Source organism: Python bivittatus, unplaced genomic scaffold (genome assembly GCF_059951505.1).
Source record: "Python bivittatus isolate LINGU-HERP-01145 unplaced genomic scaffold, Pbiv_v1 ctg000570_np1212, whole genome shotgun sequence".
Taxonomy (NCBI): Eukaryota; Metazoa; Chordata; class Lepidosauria; order Squamata; family Pythonidae; genus Python; species Python bivittatus.
Genome location: NW_028277097.1, coordinates 16,142,591 through 16,162,578, shown reverse-complemented (window position 1 = coordinate 16,162,578; position 19,988 = coordinate 16,142,591). Strand labels below are relative to the sequence as shown.

Here is a 19,988-nt window from a genome sequence, read left to right as displayed (position 1 = left end):
AAATACCATACCAAAAAACATCACAACGCACAATATATAAAACCTGTAACAACAGGACTTACAGTAAGTCACAGCCACGAGGGCAGGTTTCTTCTCTATGAACAACTTCTCTAGCATCAGTGCCTGATCATCGTTCTAAATGAACAACCACTAATATTTCTCATGGCACAGCTGGGCTTTCTAGAATAAAGAAAAAAGTGGGGTAGGGGGATCTGTTGGATCACCTTCTAAATAAGAGTGGGAACTACATCATCGCTGCTTCCCCAAAGTCATATGTCTTGTTTTTTTCCTCCTGATCCCTCCAAGGATACATGTAAATTTTGCTACCATCACCACCATTAATCTCTTCTGAAAAATACTCAGCAATGCTGGCAATTTAGGATAAATTCAAGCTTTATCTCAAATGTTTAGAATTGTCCAAATACCCTCCCAATATATGTATGTGGTTCCAAGCAAAGTTCTTGTTTGTAAACTAAACGTTGAGAGGTCAAATAAGTCTCATTTTGTTAGCTATTTTGACAGTTCCATTTTGGTATCTTATAAGGCTTCAATCATCATAATTTGCTGGTTTATTCCATTATTTCAGTAAGGCAGTAGTTCAGTCCCAATATTTTACCATTTTTTCTAGTTCCTTTTGAGGTACTCCAGTATTATTTGGTATTGCTACATCTATAAGTAAAGTTTGCTTTTCCTCAGCTACAGTACTGTGATGTTAGGGAAGTTGTGTTCTAGGCAAAGGTCTGTCTGAATTCAGAAATCACATAACAGTTTTCCATAGTCATTCTGGAGCACGTTTTCGACATTATGAACATACCCAATATTTTGGGGCATGACATTTATAGTGTACAAATTTCAGGGTATCATTTTAGCCACAGAATCATGTCTTATAATCAATCTGGGCAATTTTGCTACAACTGCTGATTAGATAGTGAACACTCCTATTTTTCTGTTTGTATAGTCTACATGGGCTGTTGTTTCTATTTTTATTTTTTTTAATGTTTTTATATGATTTGTTGCTAGTACTTCTTGTACAGCAAATGTTAAGCCTTCTGTTTCCTTTTTGATGGCTCCAACCTGAAGCCATTGCCAAGTTTAGTTACTGTTCGCCTTGCCTTCAGTTTCTTTCAGCCATTGACCGTGCAGTGGTCGATCATTCCATTTTTTCATTCACCTTTGTAGCTGTACAGTTTTGTGTGTCACCTTTGATTCCGTCACTTTCAAAATATTTTCCTGGCAGACATTTATTAGCATCCTTTCTTTGCTTGCCTTTATGTAATCATTTAGATAAAATTTCATTCTCCACTATTTCACTATTTTCCCTTGATAGATTCAAATGATCTATGTCGCTTTTGGGGTGTAAATGTATGGTGAATGGTCACAAGTTTTGGGTCTGGTGTTCTAAAGCATCTAGTTCCACTTTTGTCCAATCATCAATGCCTGCTGTGGAATATTATAGGAACAGGCCAGATATTAATGGCTTTGATTATATTACCATCATTCATTTTTAAAATTTTTCTAACTTGTTTTACATATTCGATGCTGGTTTTTTTCCCCACTTGGGCATGCAAAATATTGTTTACTTCTAAAACACCCAAGTACCTTCCTTCATTGTCAATGTCTGGAGGTTGAGTCATGGCAACTGGACCTCTTTTCTTTTTGGTAGAGACATTTCGCTACTTGTCCAAGCAGCTTCTAAAAAAGTCTAAAAAAGTTGGTTAGGGGGACCCCATAAAAGTCTTCCAGGGTGGCTGTGTTCCTTACTAGCATGATAGGCTCGTTGAAACACAGCCACCCTGGAAGACTTTTATGGGGAGTTGAAGTCCACACATCTTAAAGTCGCCAAGTTTGAAAAACACTGCTCTGTATAGTACAATGAATTTGAGATCAAGTGTTTGTAGATGTTACTGGCAAGGATTGTTAACAGCTTAAAAGTTGTAGGCAGATAAATAATTGGATGAAACTTGTTGAACAATGTGTGTGGACCAGCCAGACCAGTGGATCAGTGAACCAATCAGAGAGCAGCTTGCCAGGTTTAAATACAAGAGCCCATTTTCACATTTCAGTTGCCTGTGATCTGTCAAGAGGTCCATCACAAAGCAGCTCACAGCTGCTGGTGAAACGTCAGAACAAAAGAAAACTAGACCATGGCCATTCAGCCCAAAAGCTCATCATTTGTAAAACAGGAATGTCAAACAAACAGATATTTCCACTAAAGTCCACGAAGTTTATCTTTTCCTAGGGAACTCTAATTCTTCACCTTCTGACTTTGTTCTTTCACCCTTTCTACTGTTGCTACGATGGTTGCTGTTGGTTTGGATTTTGTTTGCCTTCCTGTATCAGATGTCCGTGTGGCCCTATCATTGTGGGGTTTTTTTGGTTTTCCAAAATTCCAATATGTCTTCCTTATTTTAGGGGATCCACTTGGTTTAAGTCTTCAGTTAAGCTTTGTTGATTGGTTTAAATCTGCCTGTTTTTTTGGAATTGCTGGGCTCTGCTTTCATATTGTTCCATTTCGTTAGAAGTGGCCGCTGTTCTTGGTTTTCATTCTTCCATGACTTCCGCAGTCATTTTGCTGCCTGAATTTTATTTATTTATTTACTTATATTTCAAATTTGTCACCGCCCATCTCACTGTGGGGTGACTCTGGGCAGATTGTCTTGCTTTTTCAAACTTGCTCTTATTTTCTCATTTTTCAAGTTTTTGTTGCTTTACATTTTGTAAATTGCGAATATCTGTTTGAAATTGATTTATTTTATTTTCCAATTTAATTTCCCACGCTGGAATCTGATTTTTGGTTTGACAGCTTGCTTTTAATTTATAACCCAGTTTTGTTGCTATTCCTTTTGCAAGGCTGTTTGTGAGCTGATTCATCTCTTTGATCATTCATGTCATAATTGAGTGGGTAACCCTATTTGCATTGTGCAAAACCTTTTTAAATGTTTCTTTTGAATAGCTATCAAAGGAGGTAATCTTTTTCTTACAGTTTCTTTCATGCACTCCAAAACTTTTTCTCTGTGGGTCTGTTTTGTAATTTTGAATTGACTGTTCAGAATTTTCATTGGCTGCTTCCAAATGGATGTTTGTATTGACTTGTTTTTCTACTGCTTTTGAAACATGTTTTTCCGTTTCAAATCTTTTGTTTTCAACATTTTAAAATCTTTTGTTCTCAACATTTTAAATTGATTTTAAATGATTTAAATTCATTTATCAACTTCAATGTCTATAAAGGCCTTTTTTCTGAGTATGAAACTTTTGTAATCCACAAGCTGTTCAGTAATACTTGATTTCAGACAGTTTATTTTCCAAATTCCATACATTTGTTTTTGGAAACCACAAGATGATGGATTTGACAACACAATAGCATTTTATAATTTCTTGATATTTATTAAGTGGCCAGTTTTGGGGGCAGTTTCCTTCCAGTTGCTCTGTAGTTCATTGTTCTGGTTGCTCAACAGAGGGAACTGGGCCCTGTTGTCTACTGTTCACATTTCAACTAGTGATCTACTAGACCACCCAGAACCTTTTCACTAATATTCTGCCAAGCCAGATCTCCCCATCCTGTACTTGAGCCTTTTATTTTGCCTACCCAAATACAGAAGTTCAGATTGATTGATTGATTGATTGATTGATTGATTGATTGTCTCTGCCCATCTCCCCCCAATGGGGGCCTCTAGGCGGCTTACAACATATTAAAACAACAAATAAATTTACAGTTAAAATTTAAAGAGGATTCCTTCCTGTTAAATTTCATCCTGCTTTTCAGGCCCAGTGTTCAGGCCTGCCTAGATCTTTTTCAATCTTCTTTTTCTCTGCTAAAGTGTTTGTCCATCCTCCTTGTTTTGCATCATCTACAGACCAGATAAGCCTCCACTCAACCCCCTCATCCAGGTCATTAATAAAAATGTTGAACACAAAGCTCTCTGACCCTCCACCCAATACTATTCTCCAGTTTGATGTGATTAATATTCTCTGGGTTTGGATATTCAGCCAATGATGAATCCATCTCACAGTTTATCATTTAGCCTTATTTTATCATTTTACTAATGAGGCTATCATGAGAAACTTTGCCAAATGCTTTGCATCTTTTTACAGTTAGATTATATAGCTAGATCTAGGCCAACCCTTCTCAGTCTGGTGAGATATGGGAGATCTTGTAAAAAAAGCAGTGTGGAGTTTCTTAAAAGCTTGAGTTCACACATAGCACTTAAGGCCTCTCCTACTCAGTGGTGAATTATGAAAATTGTAATACAAATATACTGTATGTGGAAGGCATCAGATTAGAGATGGTTGAATTAAGGTGTAGTCTGCAGTGATTTGGGTTCCATCTTGGGTCTTTGCAGAGCCACTGATGCTGACAAAACCTATTACTTTTTATCCCATAGTTGCTAGGATATACAGTAATTTCTGGTCCTCAACAGCCTCCAGGGTTGATTCTCCCCTGGGTTCAAGAAGGACCCTTAGTTTGTTCAATTAAGAACAAAGATGACACAATCCAATTTCAGGAGCCCAAGCCAATCCAGAAAAGTTCCTTTTGCTTGTGGTGAGAAGTTGGATTTTTCCACCTAAAAATGTGGTGGGAAAATGGGTCAGATCCACATAGCAATCAGGTTACACCATCGGCTTGCTTCCAGAGAACTGAAGCTGAGAATGATTGAAAGCAGTTTTTTGTGTGAGCCACTAATCTTCTTGTTAGACTACCACAAAGTTATTATAATTGTGTATCCAACATAATGTGGAGAAATATATTTGGCACTACATCTGGACCTGAATCTACAGTTTAGAAAAGTCCTCTTCCCAGCGATTGGCAAGGTGTTTGTATGTCATGGAATATTCATGAACATTATAACTTCTAACAGGGTTCAGTGACAACATGTTGTGAATCATTCATTCAGCAGCCGAAAGGGAAGTGTGAAGTCAGTTTTTCTGATTAAAAAAAAAATACAGAAACCCAGAGCATGGTTACAGAGTTGAGGAAGGCAACAAGAGCCAGCTTTCACCATGATTCAGAATAACCAACCCCATCCTTGGCTGCACATATCTAGTTATAGATACATGTGGAAGAACTATTTGCAATGAGTTCATTGGCAGCGCTTGACGCATGCTCCCGAGCATGTTGTGCCTTTCACAAAAACCACAGATCGGAAGTCACTGTATGCCATGGAAAATTGGGGTTAGTTTATCCTTCCTGAGAGCCCCCAGAGGAGTTCTCTCTGGCTGATGCTTGAACAGCCCTAGTTTGTTGACTCAAAGGCCAGGCTACAAAATATTTTGGGGAAATAAAAAAAAGCTAGAGAGAGATGACTCATTGCTCTAGGTCAAAGATTCATGGATATATAAATAAAAACAGCTGGAAAGAAAGAAAGAAAGAAAGAAAGAAAGAAAGAAAGAAAGAAAGAAAGAAAGAAAGAAAGAAAGAAAGAAAGAAAGAAAGAAAGAGAAAAGGGAGGGAGGGAGGGAGGGAGGGAAGGAAGGAAGGAAGGAAGGAAGGAAGGAAGGAAGGAAGGAAGGAAGGAAGGAAGGAAGGAAGGAAGGAAGGAAGGAAGGAAGGAAGGAGGGAAAGGGAGGGTATGGATGGAGGTGGGCTAGTGGAATAATTTAAATTCATGATCTCTTAAAGCTGGGACAGTGAAAGAGGTCCAGGTAACGGGCTCCAGCTGGGACTGTGGGGAGGGTCAGGGTGGGTGGAGTGGCGTTATTGTAAAATAAACTTAGTTGGTGCCTAGATATTTGATCTTGAAGAAGTTGACGGGCCTGTTTGTGAACCTTCAGCTGAACATCAGGAGCGAGCCAGCCAGTCAGGGGCCAAGAAAAGGAATAATGAAACTATTTTGTATGCAATTGATACTTAAAAAAGAGATTCCAACAAACAACTCTGTGTTTATCTGGTTGTGGTTTTGTCTTTTGAATTTTCTGCTTGCTATTAGCAGTGTCGTTTTTTTTTTAACCTTTAAAGTTTGGACTGTCTGTTGCATGGAAAACCAGTGATCAGACTTTACAATATTTCAAAGCTTTGGGTTTTTGTTTTTGGGGTTTTTTTACATTTTGCTATGCAACCCTATTCATGTTTCCTCTGAAGTAAGTCAAATGGGACTTAATTCCAGATAAATGCATTTTAGACTACAATGGCCATAATCCCTACCCAACATGACCAACAGAGTTATGGGAGCTGTAGTCCAAAATATTTGGAATGGGCCAAGTTCCCTACTCTTTAAATCCAAAGTTGGCTGCCTGGTATTTATTGGGCACCACATTTAAGGGCTGAGAGGAACTGGGAAAGAGTGGGTGCAGCCATGCCACCCTCATGAGTAGCCCCAGAATTTCTCATGTTTTAAAGGTACTATTATCATCACCGTCACCATCATCATCATCATCATCATCATCATCATCACTGAACTGGACATTCGGTTTTTATGTGTTTCCTTCCTGCAGATGCAATGGGAGCTATTGGCTCTTTGCAATTATGCCACTGAAATTTGGCAGTGCAATAAAAAGGAACTAATGAGAGGGAGAGAGAGATGAGGACCTTTCACAGGCCATGCGTGATGTTCCTAATTCTGCACATTCAGGGAACACATCATTTCATGTTAGATTCCTTTATTCTATATCATGAGCTACCATTGGTATGTTCTAACTGCACAAAGGTTAGGGTGATCTGCCAGCTTTGTCCCTCGTTCTCAGCAAGTCTCACACATGTGAGAATAGATTCAAAGATCTTCCAGATATCTAATTTTATTGCAAAATATTAATCCGTATCCCCACCCGAGTGCGGAAAACAGGACTTATTTTGTTTCAACTAGGATTAGCCTTCGTTAGTACTTGGATGAGGGAATCACCAGAGAACCTCCGAGGTGTCCAAGGACAGTTTGCTCAGTCAGGAACATATTCCACACATCTGATAAAGTGGATTGTGATCTGTGAAAGCTTGGGTGATGATACATCTGTTAGACTTTGATTTTTCCAGTCAGAAAGGTATCTCCTGTCAATGCAGAGCTGGGGGTGACTTCTCTTGGTAAAGCATCTGTTTCGCTCTACACTCCCCTCTGGTGAAGTGTTACACCTTACCTGGATTTGAAACCAGGTTTCTTTAAGACAATCCACTCTCATAAATTTTCCAACCTAAGCATGAATTCCTTCCATTATCACAGAGAACAGGCCAGCCCTTCTTCCTTCAGCCAAATACAAGACCCCCAGTCTTGACAGTTAAGATCTGACCCTTTCTGGGTGCCAAGGAACACACTTTTGATGGACAAGATCGGTTCGGCAAACCACCCTGAGGGACACCAGGGAAAGGGAAGGGGTGCTTCCTCCAATGAAACATGTTTTAAGCAGAGTCCCACATTTTTTTCTCTTTAAAACAAAATGAATCTGCACAGCAAGTTTAAAATAACTCATGCTCTTTCTCCTGAAATGAATGAAGCCCCCTTTGCGGATACCCTGCACTTTATGAGTTTCCAGGGAGCTGGAGAACTGCAGGAACCATCTGACCTACAGCTTTGCTTCTGTTAATACTGCACTTTCCTTCAGAAAGATCTAGATCTCGAGAACCCACTTGTGCCTTGAAAAATTCTGTATTTAAATGCTGATTCTGAACAATCAGAAAGACCGAAGGGCTCTTGGAACCAATTACTAGCTCCATACTGTATAGCCAGCATTTTCACCATCGTTCCTGTCAGGGCCAGACCCATCTTTCCTACTTGCAAGGCAGGCTGTAGGCTTCATTTAAAAGTGGGGGGGGGGGATTAAGCCAAGGGCAAAAATGAAGTTCAATTTCATTTCACTTACATGGAAGTGTATCTAGCTGAAATTTATTTACAGCATGTTCCTGTTTTTATTTAGTCTTTTCTGATTTTTTGATGTTTTCAATAACTTTGTAATCTGCTCAGAGAATTTGGGTTATCACACATAGTACAAATATAATAAAGTTAATTAACTTTCTATAGTTAGCGTTATTCTCCAGGGGTGCATTTAATTATTTTGCCCATCTGTTACAATTCAGTACTAACTTTCTGAAGGTTGCAGTCAAAGCTTTGGGGGCAGAGGATATTTTCAGCCCCAAGTGTGTTTGTTTATTAGATTCATATCCTGCCTTTCATACAGGAGGGGTATATGTAATGATCCTGCCACCTATTTTTCTCCCCATCAACCCTGTGAGATAGGTTGAGCTGAGAGAGGAGTATTGGCCTCAATCCTCCCAGAGGTATTATCAGCCCTCTGAGGTAGTCTAGCTCAGGAAACCAAAACCAAAATACTAATGTTACTTTTATTGTAAGGTAGCAGTAACAGAATCTTGCAAGTCTGAAAGCATTTCCCCCCTCCCTGCCTTTATGTTACAGAGAACTAGGGAAGGTCAGTTCTGAGACGCTTTCTCAAATTACATTTCTGGTTTGGACAGATTTCTCTTATCAGACCATTGTCTAGGCTGTGGCTCTTCCTCCTGTCTCTTAAGGTTATTCTCACAGCCCATTACAGATATCCTGTGGCTGAGGGAGAACTAGAACCTGGGTCTCCCCACTCCTAGTCCCTGCCCTTCACCACTACCCCACACTGGCTCTTGGGTTGGGTTAAAGTTACCCAGTGAACATACATGGCTGAGAGCACACTGGAACCTGGGCCTCTCCAGTGGCCATCCAGTGCCTTAACCACTACAGACATCAACAAGTTAGTTTTCAAAATTAATGATTAAAACTGTCAGCTCCGGTAGGTAAACCAGACCCTGAAATCTATTCCTCAGGAGAGTTAAAACTACTTTTATTGAGATTGGCTATAATAATAGAATCTTGCAAGCCCAATTGTGCTGTACCTCCCCCGCTTCTTATACTTCAGTGAATTAGGGAGGTGTTGGTCTGATCCGGTTCCGAACTTTATCCGGATATTTTGGACTTTAAAAATGTTTAGACCCCCTTTGCCTTGGCAACAGCTTTTGCATATATCTGTCAAAGTCATCTTCTTTAGTCTCTACAAAACCACAGATGTTTGTGTCATACTACTGGCAGAAAATGTGTAGAAAGTATAGAGGGATGACCTTGAGAGAAGGAAGATCTGTGATCAAGGCAATTAACAGATAAACGTGGCTTAAGCCCATACAAAGACAGAAATGTATGAAAATGCCTCAGACAGGCACTCCCCTAATTCTTGAGAAGATAAAAGGAGGAGGTGGGGAATCGCATGCAGACTTGCAAGATTCTGTTAATACAGCCATTCTAATAAAAGTAGTTTTAGGCTTATGTGGCAATGTTTCTTGGTCTGGTCTACTTTGCAAGCCTGACATTGTACACTATATCTGTTTGGTCGGTTCACAATTCACTGTATTTTGTAAGCCCCCAAATGAGTTAATTCAAATTAAGTTCGTTGCCCATGATGGAGAGGCCCCCTGCTGAAGTAGCATCAATGCAGGTTGCTGCATCTACACCACTAGCCAAAAGTGCACATTGTTCCTCAGATGGATTCACAAGTTTTTTTGTTAGGCAGTGTGTGCTCTAGGTGTGATGTCTGGGAGGCCTCCCTTCAGGGCCATGTACAGAAAGACAACCGTGCTGATCCTCCTGCTTTGCTTTGCAGGAAGCAAAGGGCTCCCGGGGGGAACAAGCCACAGCAACACCCAGAGCATCAGCAAGGCACCACTAAGCACAACAAAGAACACCAGAAACCCTCACAAGGAGGCCAACCGCCACACTCCTCAGGGCGATGTGGCCACCATGGCTACAGCCAGAACCGGCGGTGGCACCACAACCAGAAACACTCTCCCAACGACAAAGAGACGCACCGAAACGCCAAAGAGACCGAGAATCTGAAAATAGAAGATACCTCTGTCTGCACGGTGCACATCCCTCTGGAGATGCACCGCAGCAACGATGCCACCGAGAGGCCATCGCAGCAGTACGCCCAGGACCCTGAAAGCAAGCGGAAAGACAGCGTCCATGAGCGGAGAAACGAGCGGCCCAAAATTAACTTGCTGCAGTCTTCCAAGGACAGGCTACGCAGGAGGCTAAAAGAGAAGGTAGCTTTTAGCCTTTCTTCCTCACTCACTTGAGCAGCTGAAGCTTCAGACCTTTACAAGTTTCTTGTGTCTGGGAGTTGCGTTAACCTGATCTCTGAGGATCACAGGGGATTTGTGACCACAATGCCACTGGAGTAAGCGGGACCAAAATGTTCAGGCCTTTGATGCATTTTGGTAGGGCTTAAGGCACCCATTTCTCCCTTTCAGTCCTCCCAAATGGAAAAAATTGGGGGCGGGTAGATGGGTGGCAGCACAAACGAGTGCCTTAAGCCTATGCAGTAAATCTTCTGGGTTATCTATGTATTATTCCCACATATGAATATTTGTGTATTATTCCCACCACAAGCTGTCTCTGTTGTTGTTGTATTTAAATCCACATGGATGAAATTCTGACTCTGCCCAATTGAGATGCATCGCTTGCTAGTGGGTTAGCTTTTTCATGGCCTTGTCGTAGGGAAATTGGGGAACATCATGTTGTATGCCAGAAAGAAAAGTGGGATATAAATGATTACTAATATATTGTTACTGCCATTATTATCTCTACAGAGAATATTGGCCTTTGGCTTCATTTTGTCTTAAAGAAGTCTGTTGTCGTTCAGTGTCCCTATTCGTAATTTCTCTTCTGCTTCAACAAAACCAGTGCAATGTCCTGTAATACCCTGTTCTACCCCTTGGTGTCACTCTATATCGTTTGTTGCTTTTGCTTCCTATAGATCAAAGCTAATCTTAGTTTTTGACCCAAATACTCTCACTTCCATATCCAGGAGAGGCACCCATTTAAAAACAACGTCCTGGGCATCAGTTCATGAATCTTAGAAAACCAACCATTGAATTCTAGCCCCATATATTTCTTGTGCCAATTTACCTGAAGCCAGCCAGTTAATTAATATTAGAATGCAATTTTACCTCTAAGGTTGGAGGGACTGTGATCATTTATCACAACACGGAAAGAGTAATTCAATGAAAGTGATGAGCAGAAATTCAATGTGCATAGCTTCCCAGATGTCAGTATTCTCTTGGGGTTATTCATTCCTTTAACTGCTGCCTGCCATATGGGCATTAAAAGTGCCGAATTTCTGCCCAGAAAAAAGACCATTCTTTGTACTCCACCAAGGCCTGTCCAAATTTTTAGGGGATGTGGTTATCTCCATTTCCAGAGCACTGAATTTGAAGAAAGCATCGCAGTACTTTTTCAGAAGTCCTCAGATATTTGAATGTGTTCGTTAGAGGAATATGTCAATTAAATCGTTTGAAAGGTGCAATTTAGACTGATTCCGGGGTTGTATGGAGATGTACCACAATGTGAGTAGAGACTAGCTAGAAGTGGGCACCATGTCAGAACAGCCATTGAAAATCGGCTGCAACTTTTATAACATGGCAGCCTTCAAATGTATTGGGAGCATAACTCTCAGAATTCCCTGGAGGGCGCTAGATGGAGCAGGCCAGTTTCTGTCCTAGCTTTTGTTTTATGCCTCCTAACCATCATTGCTTGCCACAAGGTGCTGATCTGTGTTCTCTTCTCTTTTCTTTCTCCCTCCACGTCTCCCTTGCGTAACAGATGCCTTGTCTTTCCCTTTTCACGGATCAGGACGAAGTGGTGGTCGAGTCCACCGACCCCCAAAGGAACAAAATGGACAAATTAATTGAAATCCTCAACAGCATGAGGAATAACAATAGCAGCGGGGTGGACTCCAAGCTCACCAACTTTATGGAGGAGGCCCAGAATTCCACCAACTCTGAGGAGATGCTGGGGGAGATTGTTAAGACCATTTACCAGAAGGCCGTGACTGACCGTAGCTTTGCGTCCACGGCGGCCAAGCTCTGTGACAAGATGGCCCTCTTCATGGTGGAAGGCACCAAGTTCCGGAGTCTCCTTCTCAACATGCTCCAGGTAACCCAATGAATGGTTGCTTCTGCTCCTTGCAGGGCAAGATCTCCGTACCGTCTGGCCATGCTTGAAAAGCAGCCCAACATTCCTTTTGCACCCAATTAATTTTAGAAAAATAAAAACAGCAGGGAGAAGAGGAAGGCCCAGTGGCATTTCTGTTTGTTTACACGACGCGTTTCATGGTTACAGGGAACTGTTATAATTTTTATAGACGCTGTCCCTCTCCGGTTCTATTTTAAATGCTCCCTTTAGCAAACACTCAGTGTCCCGAGGTGCAATTCTTCCCTGTTCTGTAAATGGGGAGAGGGGGAATGGTTGGGGGGGAATGGTTGAAAGGCTGCCTCTGTTGATCTACAGGAAGATGAGGCCCAGTGGGACTTTCTTTTTTTTTTTTTCCTTTTGCTTTGAAAATTGGCTTTTGCTCAAAAGATCCGGCAAGCTAGCTGGTTTTATATATGGTTTTCATCACATTTGGGTAAATATGTGTGAATCCCATGGCACAATGAGGTGAAAGAGCTAGCAGGGGGAAGGAAAAACCTCAAGGAGGGCCCAGGGACAGGAGGAACTGCGAAAGGTTGGTGGGAAGGAAGACTGAAAATTCAGGAGAATTGAATTTATTGTGTTGACTTAAAATAACTGGCTAGCTGTTGGATGTGAGTCTTCAGTTTTGTATATATTGTGTATGACCAGTGGAGTTCCCCCACACACACACACACACATACACACACACTTTTTTTTTTAATGGATCGTCTACAGCAATGTTTTTCAACCTTGGCAACTTGAAGACGTGTGGACTTCAACTCCCAGAATTCCCCAGCCAGCATGGCTGGCTGGGGAATTCTGAGAGTTGAAGTCCACACGTCTTCAAGTTCCCAAGGTTGAGAAACACTGATCTACAGTATATCATGTTTAAGGGGTGGCTTTGAATAAGACAGCTTGAACGGTCCATTTTGTGTATATCTGGAGGTGAACTTGTGTTTTAGAAAAGCTCCATCAAAGAGGCTGTAGCAGCAACATGTACAGCCTGACCTTGATATTACATGGATTCCTGGGGTAAATGTTGGTTTTCCTCCTTTGTGATTTTGGTCCCAGGTCACATCCCTTTTATTTTTCCCAGTAGACATTCTCAAGAGCCACTTACCAACATCTCTGCGTAAACCTTTCATCTACCTCTTTCTTCTGTCATTTCTGATTTTTTGAGATGATACTCAAGTGTCATAGAATCAGTTCTGGGAACATTAGAGTGCCGGGTCATTGTCAGGGGGGGCGGATTCAGCAATGATATTCATAGTTTGTGTTGCCTTGCAAATAAAGCTTAGAGGCACAGCTTCCCTTCCAGAAGGAAGTCAGCAACATCTTTTCTATGGAGTGCTCCTTCCGAGAACAGCTGGACTAGAACTTCCCTCTTCCCAAGCCAGCTGGAGGGTGCTAGAGAAGAGTACACAAAGGCGTTAGGACCTCAGTGCACTGGGAATGGCTATGTGCAATTTTCCCCCACAGTGGTTGCTGTTTGCCAAAGATGAACCGACAAAGACTCTTTATGTATTGGGTAGCCTTTTTAATGTTGTGTGGAGATGGTAGGTAAGTAGGTAGGTAGGTAGGTAGGTAGGTAGGTAGGTAGATAGATAGATAGATAGATAGATAGATAGATAGATAGATAGATAGATAGATAGATAGATAGATAGATAATTGTTGTTTTTGTTGTATGCCACTGAGTCACATTGCTTGAGTTGGGTGGAATTATAGAATGAATGAATGAACAAACGAACGAATTAATTAATTAATTAATTAATGACATGGTTAACTGTACCTGGAAAATATGTCACCGTGCTGCCCCAGCATTTTACCAGCAGAAACAGAAGCCAGGATGAACCACTGCAGCTTTTTAACCAAGGGGCGTAGTGCAACTGCAGGGATACAGCAGTTCCATCTACAGTGAGCAACACACAGCACACAGTTTGGATGTAAGCCACCAACTCATTTTTGTGGCCCTTGGAGCCTCTTCTGCCAAAACCTGACAGCAAAATACAAAAATTTGGTGACGTTCCAACGCAAAGGACAACCTCTAAGTGCTAGAAGGTTCTGATAGGCTTCAACTTGTGCTCATCCTTCCCAAGTGCCCAATAAAGGAGAAAAGGTTTGGAAAATGTTGGCGTCACCCCATTGAGAGGCATCATATCATCCAGCTCCCTGCACTGCCTGGAGGCCAAAGAAAATAATTGTAAAAAGGAGTGCTTCTTCCCCCAGCAGCCAAGCAATTCCCCATCCCTGGCCTAAAAGATGCTCCCTCTGTTTCCCAGCTGCAGGGGGGCACCAGTAGGGCGGATTCATCTATTGCTCTGATCCTGACCAAGTGTTCTTTCTCGGTGCAGCAGAAGACAAAACAAGCAGCTGAATTGCTGAGCTTGAATAGAGCGTGACTCTTCCTTAACTTTCAGAGGCTGAGTGAGTTTGTCTGTGTTAAGGTGGCCGGCACCTGCCGTGTGTGCCCAGACAATGCCTAACTTGATCCTGTTCGACTGGCTTGGGGTGTGGAGGGCTAGGCAGAAACGATTCATGCTCTGGCAGCTATTTTCAGTTCAGAGTGGCTGCTTTATTGGCACCTGTGCGGCCTTGGCTTTGTAGTCCCAGCTGCAGCAGCCCTGTCCCTGAAGGGGCAGCTCTTGTGCCTAATCTCGCCGGCTGTTGTGCTGCCAGAAGAATAAATGGGTGCAAAGGACTAGAAAAGTTAAGTGAAAAGGCAAGCTGGTTAGAGTTATTAATAAAGTGAATGTCAGGATACAATGTGTGTCCATGTGCAGAAGGGAATGTGCTTCTGGTTATCAGATGAGAGGGTGCAGTGCTGTCTGGGAATCAGCAGAATAATTTGACAAGTTGCTTTTGAAAGCGAAAGATTAATTAGGTGCCATCAAGTCAGTGTCGACTCCTAGCAAGCACATAGATTTTTCTCCATGACGATCTGCCCCTAACCTGATCCTTCAGGTCTTCTAATGGTGCACCCATCACCGCTGTAACTGAGTCCACCCACCTTGCTGTGGCCATCCTTTTCTTCTCTTTCCTTCTACCCTTCCAAGCGTTAGAGCCTTCTCCAGAGAGCTAGGTCTTCACGTAATGTGTCTGAAGTAGGATAATTTGAGTCTGGTCATTTGTGCCTCAAGTCACTTCCCTTCCTGGGCTTACTCTTAGTAACTTAGGTAGATCTTGTTCAGGATGATCTGTGCCCAGCCTGGTCCTTCAGGTCTTCCAGTGGTGTACCCATCGCCACTGGTGGTCATGTTCTCTTTCCTTCCACTTCTCCCAGCATTAGAGCCTTCTCCAGAGAACTAGGTCTTCAGATGATGGCTCTGAACTAGGATAATTTGAGTCCTGCTCATCTGTATCTCGAATGAGAACTCTGGATTGATTTGTTCAATGAACCATCGGTTTGTTTTCTTGGCTGTCCATGGTATTCTCAGGAATCTTCTCCAACACCAAAGTTCAAAAGCATCAATTCTGTTCCTATCCTGCTTCTTCAAAGTCCAATTTTTGCTTCCATAGAGTGTCATGGGGAATACCATTACCTCACGATTCCAATCTTTTGGAAGCAAAGGTTGGACCCTGAGTTAGATCCAGCCTGGCTGTTCTCGCATCCTTAACTTGCAATAAGTGTGTGCTTTAAAAAGAGCCTCTTTAATTTGGCCAGTTGGTGCACAGAACCTGGTGCCATTTCCAGGGTATCAGCTACGTTGGACCCGATTGTCCCTAGACCTTCCTACTCTGTTTCTCTGCTACCTGCTCTCCCCATGTGCTACTTTTTGTTCTGCATTCTCTTTTGCTGCCTGAATTCCCTGTACTGTACAGCTGAGAAAAAGGGAGGGGAGGCAAATCATGCACAGAGGGCCCATATCAGTATACAGCTCCCCACTCAAGACTGATAAAGTCTTCAGAGGGCCCCTGCGGCTACCTTCCCTGTCTTAAAGGGCTGGGAAAGCCAGGAGCTGGGATGGCATTGTGGAAGTGGCAGAGAGCAGAACAGAAACAGATGAGCTCACAGCTGGGGCAGGAGAACCAAAAAAGATGCTTAGGAAACTCCAGGTTAGACTGTGCTCCGTCTAGCACTGGGTTTATTTCCTCATCACCTGCTACACAGTCACGTAGGAGCTACTTGGAACTCAGCAGCTTTGTGCCATCTGCGAAGAAAAGCAGTCCTTGTAGTTTTGCTCCCCCTCCCCACTTTATTGCCTGCCCCCTTGCTGACCTGGAGCTGTGAAAGCAAAGTCCTCTTGCTAACAGAAAGTCTGTTGAAGAATGAGAGACATCTAGCACGAGCTTTAGGCGATAGACATCCTCTGTGCCCCTCCCTCAAGCAACCCACCACCCACTGATAATCTGTTATCGCTGTCAAGTGGGGGTGCTGGGGGAAGAGATCTGCTGTTCCTTGCAGATTGGATGAATCCTAGGATTAGTTCTGTGTGTGTGTGTGTGTGTGTGTGTGCGCGCACATGTCTTTTTGTTGGATTTCTTGCATACTGCAGCAGATGGCTATAGTAACACAGTAGAACAGACCCCATGGAGTGCAGAGTGAATAAGGCAATACAGATTTGTCATAGCATCCAGTCTTTCCCATCTGGTGGATAACAGATTCTGGAGCAGATTTTTGGTCTCCCAGCTTGGTGTATATTTGTGACTCTTTTTATTGCTGGGTTAAATAGACCGAGTTCTATTTTGGTCCTGACTATGGACTAACTTGTCCTGCTCTGTTCAGTATCCATACAAATGTCTTAGGTCTACTTAAATCCCAATAGAGCTCAGCAAACAAGGGCCAGCGTGGTTTAGCTATTAAAATGTTGGACTAGAAGATAGGTTTCAATCCACCATCAGCCAAGGACACTGCCTGGATGATGTTGGGCCAGTTGCTGTCTCTTAACCCACTTCACAGGGTTTGTTGCTGCAGGGAAAAATTGAATGAAGGATGAGGTATGATGTCTGTCCAAGTGCTTCCTACAATCTAGTAAGTGAGTGAGCCTAGCCTCACTTGCCACTTAAACCAAGTGCTATGATTCCTGTTTTTCTTTTTCAGCACTTGGAAGCTGCAGCTGGTCCAGAATGCAGGAGCACAAGCAGTTTTGGGCATTTCTCATTATGCCCATGTAACACTGCTGCTCTGCAAGCTGCAATGGCTTCCAGTAGGCTTCCAGGTACAATTCAAAGTATCTTGGATGTTGACATCCCTACTGTACAGAATTTCAGTATACTCCTTTCCCCTCTGATCAGTCCATTGGCATCCTTTAGCATATCCATTCAAGGTGGGAACCTCCTTCTAAGTTTAGAGATCTTTCAGAAAACTTTTCTTGTCTTTCTCTGTTTCCATCTTCTGTGTCTTTACAGATGTTGTAACACTGCCTCTCTTCTTGTCTTGTCTACTAGCTCTCAGAAATCATTTAAGTTCCTTCCTAAAATCTTTGTTTATCTTGACTTTGATTTTTCTTGACTGGAATTTCCACCATCTGTTCTGACATCCAGTTTGATTTCTTCTGTTTCTTGGTTTTTGGCACTCTTTTCACATTCATTCTTAACAACTTCTTTGATTTCATTCCACAGTTCTTCTGGTTCCCTATTAATGAGGTTTAGGACTTCAAAGCAGTTCCTGGTGTTCTCCTTAAAAATGGTGGGCATATTCTCAAGATTGTGTCATGGAAACTAGTTGGCTTTGTTCTTTCACTTTAGCTTGATTTAGAACTTGCACATGAGTAGTCCATGATCTATTCCACGGTCAACCCCTGGCCATGTTTTTCCTACAACTGAGCTCTTCCACTTCCATGTACCAATAATGAAGTCAGTTAGTTTTCCATGTGCTACTTCTGGTGATATCCATGTATATAGACATTGTTTGGAATGTTTGAAGACCATGTTAGCAATGAAGAAATAATTGGATTGGTAGAAACTGATCAGTTATTCTCCTACAGTTCTCCTACTTCATTTCTGTTTCTTAGGCAATAAATAAATAAACTACATTTTCATCCTTACTATTTCCAACTTTGGCATTCCAGTCTCCAATTACAAGCAGCACATTTTGCTTGCATGTAGTGTTAATTTTAAATTGATCATAAAACTCATCAACCCCCTCTTCTGCATCAGTATTTGGAGCATAAACTTGGATAACCATCATATTAAAGGATTGTTCACAAATTCTAATTAATATTATTTGGTCATTGACAGCATTGTACCCAATTACTGTCTTTGCTACATCCTTCCTAACTATGAAAGCAACACCATTCCTTGTTTTTCAGTTCCTGAATAATAAACAGTATAATTTTCTGACTGAAAGTGTCCAATTCCAGTCCATTTCAACTTACTAGTACGTAAGACTGTGTTTATCAACCTTAGCCGTTTTAAGACGTGTGGACTTCATCTCCCAGAATTCCCCAGCCAACATGCCGGGGCATGCTGGGGTAACAAGGTTGAGAAACACTGGCCTAAGATGTCAATGTACAGTTGATACATTTCATTATGCACCATGTTGAGCTTTTTCATGTTCATGCTTTTTACATTCCATGTTCCCACTGTAATTCTATCTTTGCAGCTTCAGATTTTTTTTTTCCTGCAGAGCAATATCAACAACTAGATGTCTGGAAAGCTTTATCTAGCCATGTCATAAACACCATTAATACTCCGAAAGATCTTCAGCTCTTCCTCAGTAGCATGTTGAATGCCATCTGAACCAAGGAGCCCATCATCTTGCCCTATATCATCACTCACTATATATTGTCTATGTGTGGTTTTCTTGGTAAAATGCAGGAGTGGTTTACCATTGCCTTCTCCTACACCATATGAAACATCTTTGCTGTTGTCTCGAAAGCGATCATCCACCTCCAGCATTGTCCTGTATCACAACTGCCCAATATCATGCCTGTTTGCTTTAGCTGGGCATCTTGGATAACCCTGCTGGGAGTATATACTTTTGGTGGTACACTCCCAGCATTCTTTGCTCATCCCTCCCAGGAACAACCCCCAGCATGATAAGGCAGCATAGCAGGACTTAGGGTGAATTACTGAAGAAATATGACTTACTGGGGAAGAACTGAGGAAGCTTCGGGTCACCTGTTGAGGAAGCTCAATGCTACATTAGATGACTATTTGATTCTTCAATCAGGGCTCATAATAAATAAAATATCCCAAATGAGGCCTGTCATTCACCATTCTGAAAACCAACCGGCGCATTTCACATGTTTATACACGGCCACACAGCCCGGAAGACCCACACCAGCCATTTTATGCAAACCGTTCATCTAAGGTGTCTAGGATTGCTCATCTTTCAAAAAGATGAGAGTCCTCTGATTCTGGAAGCCAAAAGATATTTCTCTTGGGAAGCTTCTGCTGGCCATTGTTATAAATATTAGTCCTCCCATCTAGGACTGTGTGGAGCCAGGAGGTTAACTGACCTGCCTACAAACTCTGGGGATGTAACATAAGTTAAAGTATTCCTCTGCTGAAATGTGCAAGCTCTTTATAGCTGAGAGGTATCTGCTCCTGAAGTATGCACAGAGAAGGGTATTATTAGAGCAAGCATCACTGGTTGTAATAGAACCCTTCTCTCCTTAGCAACCATTTCCAACAACATGTCAAACAGAAGGATGTGATACCTTTCAGGAAAAAGGGTAGGTGGGGTGGGTTTGGAGAGAAATGCCCAAACCAGCAGATCTGTTCCCTGTACTGCCAGATTGTTGCAAGAGAGAGAGAGAGAGAAATACATAAAACTTTTCTAAAACAACTCTCACTATGCCAGGCCTTGTCACTATCAAGGAAACAACTGATAGAATTCAGGCAGGATATTTTTTAATGAATGCATTAAAAGCCTTCCACAACTGGGTGACTTCCAGATGTATTGAACTGTAATTCCTTCACCTCCAACCAGCAAACGGATACTTTCTGCCTCCCATTTTTCCATGGGCTTGATGAAGCATAGCTCTGGCTGTAAAGGAGATGGAGGAGAGATGTGCTTTCAGTCTTGCACGATTCTGTTAATGTAGAATTACAATAAAGTAGAATTAGCTTATCTGGTCATGTTTCCTGTCTGGTCCACCTGGGAAGGCTGACATCAATCTTGCAAGTCTGAAAGTACAA

The 19,988-nt window shown here is 42.1% G+C and overlaps 1 protein-coding gene across 4 annotated transcripts in view; it reads left to right on the top strand.

Annotated features, from left to right (window-relative positions):
• Positions 1–19,988, top strand: part of CTIF (cap binding complex dependent translation initiation factor) — a 150,458-nt gene that overhangs the window by 88,104 nt on the left and 42,366 nt on the right. For 3 of the 4 annotated variants that reach the window (XM_088152917.1, XM_025174733.2, XM_088152920.1), the window contains exons 8-9: positions 9,559–9,997; positions 11,556–11,888. In XM_088152917.1, coding sequence (XP_088009043.1) covers positions 9,559–9,997; positions 11,556–11,888 — 772 coding nt within the window. The remainder of the gene's footprint in view (positions 1–9,558; positions 9,998–11,555; positions 11,889–19,988) is intronic. The other variant, XM_088152919.1, reaches the window with a different exon arrangement.